At 60.3% G+C, this 9359-nt stretch overlaps 1 protein-coding gene across 1 annotated transcript; it reads right to left on the bottom strand.

The window, feature by feature from the left end:
• Positions 1-578: 578 nt before the first annotated feature.
• Positions 579-5992, bottom strand: LOC130708484 (NUT family member 2G-like). Its single transcript, XM_057549130.1, has 6 exons — positions 5465-5992; positions 4383-4511; positions 3216-3336; positions 2415-2747; positions 1887-2003; positions 579-1373 (listed from the first exon to the last, which is right to left on the bottom strand). The coding sequence occupies exons 1-6, from the start codon at positions 5926-5928 to the stop codon at positions 579-581; spliced, it is 1959 nt and encodes a 652-aa protein (XP_057405113.1). The 5' UTR covers positions 5929-5992.
• Positions 5993-9359: the final 3367 nt, after the last annotated feature.

Below are 9359 nucleotides of genomic sequence, written 5' to 3'. Positions count from 1 at the left end.
GCGCCATCGCCTGGCCACTTCAGAGAAGCAGAGAGCAGCTCCATAAAGACAAGGGCCGTCTCCAGGTTCCGTCCTAGAAACTGGTTAGTGTCCAGAGGGCTGAGAGGCACAAAAGCAGCTCTCCCTCCCCAGACGGTTCAGGGATGCAGAAGATGCTACAGATGCCCCAGAAGGCCCCTAGCCAAGCAGGCTTTAGAGAAGGGGATGATGAGGGGGTCCCTGGGGAAAGTGAGAGCTGTGCGTTCCCAGGGGCAGCCTGAGGAGTCCTTGTCTATGTGGAGGAAAGGTTTGGCCACCTGTAGATCCATAGCTCCTGTGACCTCCCTCACCCTTCCTTCCTCTCAGGATCGCTCTCTGTGGAGCAGCTCCACACGAAGAAGATGACAGTGGCCTGAGAGCATTTCCCACCAAAACTATCTTTATTCACAATTTTCATACATCACTCCAAAGGTCCTGCCCACACCCACCTCCCTAACCCCCCACAATCCCAGGATCAGCACTGGGGTGAGGAGGAGCCCCTAGGCTCCCCTGGGGGCCGCCCTGGGGGGCTCGCCCTGGAGGGCAGGCCCGGCTGTTCCCTACTGGCTACAGTGCTTCCTCTGCTTCTTCCTCCTCTTCCCTGTGACAAACGGGTCACGCTTTCTCTTTCCCGGCTGTGAGGGGCGAGCCAGCCCCAGAGCCAAGGCTGGCCTCGCAGAGACCCTGTGGCCAGCCCCGGGGATGGGCAGCTTCTCAGCAGCGGCTGGGCGCCCACACAGAGCCCGCTTCCTTGACTTGGGAGCGGCTGGTGGAGCCGGGCTGGGGCCTCTTCTCTGAGGGGAGGGGGCCTGGGGAGCACTCTGAGACCCCCAACCTCCAGGGGAGGCCAGACCTGAGGCAGGGGCAGGACTCTGGGACACCCAGCAAGGCGGCAGGCTCTGCGGAGAGGCCAAGAGGGGGGCCAGGCTGGGGAGCTCCTCCTCGTGCTCACTGGACGCGTCCCTGGGCCCTCGGGCCTCCGGAACAGGAGACGCCTCCCTGAGAACAGACGCATCCCTGGGTCCCAGTAGAGGGCCAGTGCACCTTTGACCCTGGGGAGGGGAGGGCCGTCCGGCCCGGAATGGAGAGACCTCCTGACGTCCTCGAGAGGGAACAAAGACTTTGGGCCCGAACGGGCCAGTGTCTGCTCGGATGGGCCTATGAAGAGCCTCAAAATCAATCTCTGGTGGGCAGGCTTCATCACTGACCCCTCGATGGCGGTCTTGGTCGTGCCTCTGGGCACCTTGGCCGGCGTGGGACTCAGATGGACTTGAGCCCATTCCGGGTGCACTGTGGCTCGGGGCTGCCGGCCCACCTTCCTCCTCTTTCAAGGCCAGGAGTCGTTTCTGCACCAGCTGGTAGGAGGGAGGAGGACAGTGACGGCTCCACGCACACGTGTGAGAGGAGGAGCACTGGGCAGTGGGACAATGGCCCTGGGGGGGAGGAGGGGACGGGTGACCCCAGGACTAGACTCCAAATACAGACACGGTGGCATTCCTGCCATCCTCCTGCACCTTATTCCCAGCTGTGTGTCCTTCCCTCCGCTCCCGGCTCCCCATCCTCTCCTTCCTATCACCCTGCGCTGCACCCACCCCAGAGAGGGCCCTTCCCCATGCCAGGCCTCCGAGGCAGGGAAGGGACGGACAGAGCCATGTGGGCCTCCTGTTCTGGGGCCCTACCTCTCCCCTGCTCACTGGGGTCCCTCCGTCTTCCTGGGTGTCCCTTGTCTCCCCTGTTCTACCTGCGATCCCTCCCTCCTCTGGCTCCCCTGGGCCACCTGGTTTCCCCTGTCCCCTGGATCACCTGGGGTCCCCCCTCCCCTGGAGTCCCCTGGCTCCCTAAGTGTCCCTCTCCCTCCCCTGGCTCACTTCTTCAGGGGTGAGTCCTTCCTCCTGCTTCAGCTCCTCAGCAAGGGCCAAGACATCCAGCTGTGGGTCTGGGGAAAACAATTCTGCCGGGAATCGAGGGTGAATGACTGCCTCCACCTCGGACAGAAAGAAGAGGCTGTGAGCATCCTTGGCCAGGAGTGGCCTGTGACACAAGAAGACCAGGAGGGAAAGTGAAAAGCAGAGACCCACCCCCACTCTCCTCCACAAGGCGGGGATGGTCAGCGCACACACACACACACACACACACACACACACACACACGCACATGCACATACACAGTCACACACAAAAGAGCACATATACAGATGCACATACACAGACACACAAAGGCATACACACAGACACAAACATATACACACATACATCTGCGTAAACCTCCCCTAACACCAGGCTCAGGAACAAGGAGCTGAGCTTAAGTCCCATCGGCCTGAGCAGAACCCAGATCTTGGGTGCTGAGAGTTCCACGCCCTGGCATCTTGTAGACCCCAGGCTCCAGGCCCAGCCTACCTTGGTGACAGAGTCTTCCCGGGAACGCAGCTCGTCAATGCAGCTCAAGAGACACGGGTCCAAGTAGGTGTCGTCCTCTTCCTGGTTCAGCTCATTTCCGTCCTTTCCACATTCTGCAGGTGACTTGCCTGTGGCTGAGTGGACGTGCCCCGCCAGCGCCTCCATCCTGTCCACATACTCCCTCACAGTCTCAGGGGGAATCACCTTGGGCGCCTTGGGCTCCGGGTTCCGCTGGGATCTGTGTGGCTTCGGGTGCGAGGGCTGGGCCCTGGGGCCGGACATCCTGGGAGCACAGGCTGAGGCAGAGCAGGAGGAAGGGAAGGAAGGTGAGGGACTCCCGGTCCACCTCCTGACCACCAAGCGCACGTTGGTGAGGGCATTGTTTGGGGGACGTTGATGTGGGTGTGGGAAGGGTCAGGACCATCTGAAGCCTCATGCACAGTTGGAGAGGGGAGGTTAGGGGGTCATCTAAGAGAGTCACAAGTAAGGAAGTGGGGAACCTCCAATTTTCTAGGGGTCTCCCCATCAAGCCCACTTCTCAGGCAGACTTCGTGTGGGGTCCTTTGACAGGGAGGTGTGAGAGGAGTTACAAAACTGACCAAGTCAATACCCCGTAGTGACAAAGGGCAGCTGAGACCCCACCTCCCCACCCCCCGCCTCGGTGGCTCTTTTGGTTGAAAGACCAATGCCCCTGTCTTGAAAGAAAAGGATCCACATGGGGACGGTGGCCAACCCTAGGCCCCTGTTACCTGTGCCTTCAGCTCCAGTGAGAAGCTGGGTGCCTGGCTGAAGGCCCACTTTCGGGGCTGGGGGCCCCCGAGGATCCAGCTTCGGTGGGGCTGGAGGAGGCAGGTCCTGCGCGCACTGCATGCACTGCAAATTCTGAATGTGCATCTCCTCCTCGGCTGCAAATTCCATGAACCTGGGGGGTGACGGAGGCACAGGCCACCCTGAGAAAAAGGCCTGGGCTCTGGAGCCCAACAAAGGCAGCCAAGACTGAGGCAGTGGGAGAGGACGTGCCTTGGGGCCGTCAAGGCCCTGTGAGGTGCTGTCCGCAGCAGAGAGCTGCTCCTGGAAGCGATAACAAGATCTGGGACCCTTCCTGCCTCACCAGCACTGGAGGGCATTCAACAGCATAGACCCAGGTCGCTGAATTGAACCAGGTCAACGGGACACATGGCTGACCCAGGGGGCACCCTCCTCATGCCCCCGTCCCCATCCAGAACCACATGAAGGGCTGACAGCCAGAGGCTGGAACAGGCATGTGTTCCCCACAGGGGTCCTTGCCCGAATTCAGGACCCTGGGCTAGGACTGAGAGTCCTGGAACATAGACCTGGAGACAGGGCCCAGGAGAGGCTGGACGATGTGGATGCTGAGCTTAGAGGAGAGGCCTTCCCTTCCTCTGAGAGGCGCTCGTTTGTTTGCTTTTGTTTCTTAAACCAAGGGGATTACCATGGAGCAAACACTGGAAGGGCCGGAGACCCTTGGGCCGACGACAGCTGGCTTCCCCAGCCTCTTCAGGGATGCCAGGGTACCCACTCAGGGCACTTTTCATGAGGAGAGGTGGTCCCAAATCTATGTTAGTGGCCGCCAGCCACCCACCACTAAGGAAGCAGCAGGCTGGCGGGTGGAGCTCTTTCCCCGGCCCAGCCCATATGGCCGGAGTTGGACCCCTACTGGACTCACAGCTTCACCCTGCCCCGTCCTGAGACCTTCATGTCAAGGCAAGGGTAGGTCAAAATCAGGGGAGGGCAGAGCTCCTGGTGGAGGAAGGACAGAAGTCTCAAACTCTCAAGGTGAGGGATGGGTTTCTGGGGGAGAGTAGGGCCCCTGGGCTGCGGGGACCCTGTGCTGGGTGACAGCCCTTCTCCTCTGTCCTCTCTGATGAGCACCCCCACGGCCAGACCCTGCCCTCACCCACTGGCCTCACCCTCCACGCAGCCCCTGGGCCCAGGACGCTGACTCACTTTTCCGCCCTCTCGTAGTAGATCACCCGGTCAGGGTTGCTTCTGCACCGCCATTCCTGCACGGCCCTCCACAGTCCCTCCTCCAGCGGCATGTTGGGATTCAGGCGGGCCACGGATCGAAGCACTGGGCTGTAAGCCCTCGGGGTCAGTCTCCGGGCCCAGCCCAGCCCCCACCTGCCTGACCCCACCCGCCCATGTGGACCACACATCACTCAACACAGAATGACTGAGCAACAGGAGGGTGAGAGGCGGGCGTCTGGGAGGGCAAAGACAAGCCTTCCCGGCCACTGCTGTCACCGCCTCACACTCACTCAAGGATGACCATCCACTCCCAGGCTAGAGCTGGGACATTGTGCCTTGGGGAGCTCTTTTCCTCCTCAAGGCTGCATTTTCATAATAAAAATCATCATCATCAATGAGGCGTGGCATGTGCCAAGCAATCTGCTAACATTTCATAGATTAGCCCAAGGCGTCTTCTGCACAGTCCTCTGAGTGAAGTGTAACTGTCCCCTTTTTACGAGGGACCGGAGGTTTAGGATGGAAATGCCTGCCAGGCTCACAACTCTAGTGGGAGAGAGCCCACGGCCTTAGGAGAGCTCTCCCATCACCCTGTTCCTAGTGGAATTCTCCACAACGAAGTGGAGGCATGCATAAAGCGCTCTCCTGGGCCCCGCGCTCCTCCCCCTCCTCTGAAGTGGCCTCCCCTGGCCATGTGCGCTCACGTCCTGTATGAAGGACACGGCACCACAGGAGAGGGCGGCCTCCACTCCTTGGCTCCTCACCTTACACCACGACCCTCTCTGACTGCAAGTCTTCAGTCCGTATTACCATGAGAATCATGGAAGAGCAAGCTGGCCAGACTCACAGGGTGGTGGGGCCCGTTGAGATAGGGCACATTTCAGTCCTGATGTCACGGACTGGCAGGCCCACCCATGTGACCGACAGTGTGCCTTCTCATAGCATGGACATCGCCCTCACACCTTCCTTCCAGTAGCCCTAGAAACCTAACGTGCGAGTCCATCCCCAGTTCCTCTTTATCTAAAAGCTCCCATAAGCTCAGGACCCGCTGAGCGTTCACTCACATGAGAAAGCAGGAAAAAGCTTCTGCATCAGGACTCAGGTGAAAGTGTCTCCGGGCCAGGGGCTTGATGTGCTGCCAACGTCGGAAGTTACTGTACTCTCTCTGGGTGTTAGAGGAGCCATCCTGCGAGGCGTTGGACTGGTTGGTGGCCAGGCGGCCCTCCCTGGAAGCGCCATGTGGCCATGGCCCAGAGTTCACTGGGCGAATGATAGGGGCCAGCTGGGCAGCTGGTGGTGGAGCTTGAGGAGGAAAGCCTGGGGTCCAGCCTCCCTTGCCAGCCTGACGTCCTCGAAAGGGAACAAAGACTCTGAGCACGAACGGGCCAGTGTCTGTTCGGATGGGCCTATGAAGAGCCTCAAAATCAATCGCTGGTGGGCAGGCTTCATCACTGACCCCTCGATGGCGGTCTTGGTCGTGCCTCTGGGCACCTTGGCCGGCGTGGGACTCAGATGGACTTGAGCCCATTCCGGGTGCACTGTGGCTCGGGGCTGCCAGCCCACCTTCCTCCTCTTTCAAGTCCAGGAGTTGTTTCTGCACCAGCTGGTAGGAGGGAGGAGGACAGTGACGGCTCCACGCACACGTGTGAGAGGAGGAGCACTGGGCAGTGGGACAATGGCCCTGGGGGGGAGGAGGGGACGGGTGACCCCAGGACTAGACTCCAAATACAGACACGGTGGCATTCCTGCCATCCTCCTGCACCTTATTCCCAGCTGTGTGTCCTTCCCTCCGCTCCCGGCTCCCCATCCTCTCCTTCCTATCACCCTGCGCTGCACCCACCCCAGAGAGGGCCCTTCCCCATGCCAGGCCTCCGAGGCAGGGAAGGGACGGACAGAGCCATGTGGGCCTCCTGTTCTGGGGCCCTACCTCTCCCCTGCTCACTGGGGTCCCTCCGTCTTCCTGGGTGTCCCTTGTCTCCCCTGTTCTACCTGCGATCCCTCCCTCCTCTGGCTCCCCTGGGCCACCTGGTTTCCCCTGTCCCCTGGATCACCTGGGGTCCCCCCTCCCCTGGAGTCCCCTGGCTCCCTAAGTGTCCCTCTCCCTCCCCTGGCTCACTTCTTCAGGGGTGAGTCCTTCCTCCTGCTTCAGCTCCTCAGCAAGGGCCAAGACATCCAGCTGTGGGTCTGGGGAAAACAATTCTGCCGGGAATCGAGGGTGAATGACTGCCTCCACCTCGGACAGAAAGAAGAGGCTGTGAGCATCCTTGGCCAGGAGTGGCCTGTGACACAAGAAGACCAGGAGGGAAAGTGAAAAGCAGAGACCCACCCCCACTCTCCTCCACAAGGCGGGGATGGTCAGCGCACACACACACACACACACACACACACACGCACATGCACATACACAGTCACACACAAAAGAGCACATATACAGATGCACATACACAGACACACAAAGGCATACACACAGACACAAACATATACACACATACATCTGCGTAAACCTCCCCTAACACCAGGCTCAGGAACAAGGAGCTGAGCTTAAGTCCCATCGGCCTGAGCAGAACCCAGATCTTGGGTGCTGAGAGTTCCACGCCCTGGCATCTTGTAGACCCCAGGCTCCAGGCCCAGCCTACCTTGGTGACAGAGTCTTCCCGGGAACGCAGCTCGTCAATGCAGCTCAAGAGACACGGGTCCAAGTAGGTGTCGTCCTCTTCCTGGTTCAGCTCATTTCCGTCCTTTCCACATTCTGCAGGTGACTTGCCTGTGGCTGAGTGGACGTGCCCCGCCAGCGCCTCCATCCTGTCCACATACTCCCTCACAGTCTCAGGGGGAATCACCTTGGGCGCCTTGGGCTCCGGGTTCCGCTGGGATCTGTGTGGCTTCGGGTGCGAGGGCTGGGCCCTGGGGCCGGACATCCTGGGAGCACAGGCTGAGGCAGAGCAGGAGGAAGGGAAGGAAGGTGAGGGACTCCCGGTCCACCTCCTGACCACCAAGCGCACGTTGGTGAGGGCATTGTTTGGGGGACGTTGATGTGGGTGTGGGAAGGGTCAGGACCATCTGAAGCCTCATGCACAGTTGGAGAGGGGAGGTTAGGGGGTCATCTAAGAGAGTCACAAGTAAGGAAGTGGGGAACCTCCAATTTTCTAAGGGTCTCCCCATCAAGCCCACTACTTAGGCAGACTTCGTGTGGGGTCCTTTGACAGGGAGGTGTGAGAGGAGTTACAAAACTGACCAAGTCAATACCCCGTAGTGACAAAGGGCAGCTGAGACCCCACCTCCCCACCCCCCGCCTCGGTGGCTCTTTTGGTTGAAAGACCAATGCCCCTGTCTTGAAAGAAAAGGATCCACATGGGGACGGTGGCCAACCCTAGGCCCCTGTTACCTGTGCCTTCAGCTCCAGTGAGAAGCTGGGTGCCTGGCTGAAGGCCCACTTTCGGGGCTGGGGGCCCCCGAGGATCCAGCTTCGGTGGGGCTGGAGGAGGCAGGTCCTGCGCGCACTGCATGCACTGCAAATTCTGAATGTGCATCTCCTCCTCGGCTGCAAATTCCATGAACCTGGGGGGTGACGGAGGCACAGGCCACCCTGAGAAAAAGGCCTGGGCTCTGGAGCCCAACAAAGGCAGCCAAGACTGAGGCAGTGGGAGAGGACGTGCCTTGGGGCCGTCAAGGCCCTGTGAGGTGCTGTCCGCAGCAGAGAGCTGCTCCTGGAAGCGATAACAAGATCTGGGACCCTTCCTGCCTCACCAGCACTGGAGGGCATTCAACAGCATAGACCCAGGTCGCTGAATTGAACCAGGTCAACGGGACACATGGCTGACCCAGGGGGCACCCTCCTCATGCCCCTGTCCCCATCCAGAACCACATGAAGGGCTGACAGCCAGAGGCTGGAACAGGCATGTGTTCCCCACAGGGGTCCTTGCCCGAATTCAGGACCCTGGGCTAGGACTGAGAGTCCTGGAACATAGACCTGGAGACAGGGCCCAGGAGAGGCTGGACGATGTGGATGCTGAGCTTAGAGGAGAGGCCTTCCCTTCCTCTGAGAGGCGCTCTTTTGTTTGCTTTTGTTTCTTAAACCAAGGGGATTACCATGGAGCAAACACTGGAAGGGCCGGAGACCCTTGGGCCGACGACAGCTGGCTTCCCCAGCCTCTTCAGGGATGCCAGGGTACCCACTCAGGGCACTTTTCATGAGGAGAGGTGGTCCCAAATCTATGTTAGTGGCCGCCAGCCACCCACCACTAAGGAAGCAGCAGGCTGGCGGGTGGAGCTCTTTCCCCGGCCCAGCCCATATGGCCGGAGTTGGACCCCTACTGGACTCACAGCTTCACCCTGCCCCGTCCTGAGACCTTCATGTCAAGGCAAGGGTAGGTCAAAATCAGGGGAGGGCAGAGCTCCTGGTGGAGGAAGGACAGAAGTCTCAAACTCTCAAGGTGAGGGATGGGTTTCTGGGGGAGAGTAGGGCCCCTGGGCTGCGGGGACCCTGTGCTGGGTGACAGCCCTTCTCCTCTGTCCTCTCTGATGAGCACCCCCACGGCCAGACCCTGCCCTCACCCACTGGCCTCACCCTCCACGCAGCCCCTGGGCCCAGGACGCTGACTCACTTTTCCGCCCTCTCGTAGTAGATCACCCGGTCAGGGTTGCTTCTGCACCGCCATTCCTGCACGGCCCTCCACAGTCCCTCCTCCAGCGGCATGTTGGGATTCAGGCGGGCCACGGATCGAAGCACTGGGCTGTAAGCCCTCGGGGTCAGTCTCCGGGCCCAGCCCAGCCCCCACCTGCCTGACCCCACCCGCCCATGTGGACCACACATCACTCAACACAGAATGACTGAGCAACAGGAGGGTGAGAGGCGGGCGTCTGGGAGGGCAAAGACAAGCCTTCCCGGCCACTGCTGTCACCGCCTCACACTCACTCAAGGATGACCATCCACTCCCAGGCTAGAGCTGGGACATTGTG

This window comes from Balaenoptera acutorostrata, chromosome 6 (assembly GCF_949987535.1).
Source record: "Balaenoptera acutorostrata chromosome 6, mBalAcu1.1, whole genome shotgun sequence".
NCBI classification, from domain to species: Eukaryota; Metazoa; Chordata; class Mammalia; order Artiodactyla; family Balaenopteridae; genus Balaenoptera; species Balaenoptera acutorostrata.
This window is presented reverse-complemented; position numbering and strand designations above follow the sequence as displayed.

Excerpts from the sequence above, each read along its gene's own strand:
- LOC130708484 (XM_057549130.1), bottom strand. The coding sequence starts at position 5,928 with ATGGGCTCAAGTCCATCTGAGTCCCACGCCGGCCAAGGTGCCCAGAGG. Across the intron at positions 2,748-3,215 it reads CTCGGGGGCCCCCAGCCCCG|CCCTCACCTTCCTTCCCTTC; the intron begins AAAGTGGGCCTT and ends TGGACCGGGAGT. Across the intron at positions 2,004-2,414 it reads GGGAAGACTCTGTCACCAAG|GTGGAGGCAGTCATTCACCC; the intron begins GTAGGCTGGGCC and ends TTTCTGTCCGAG.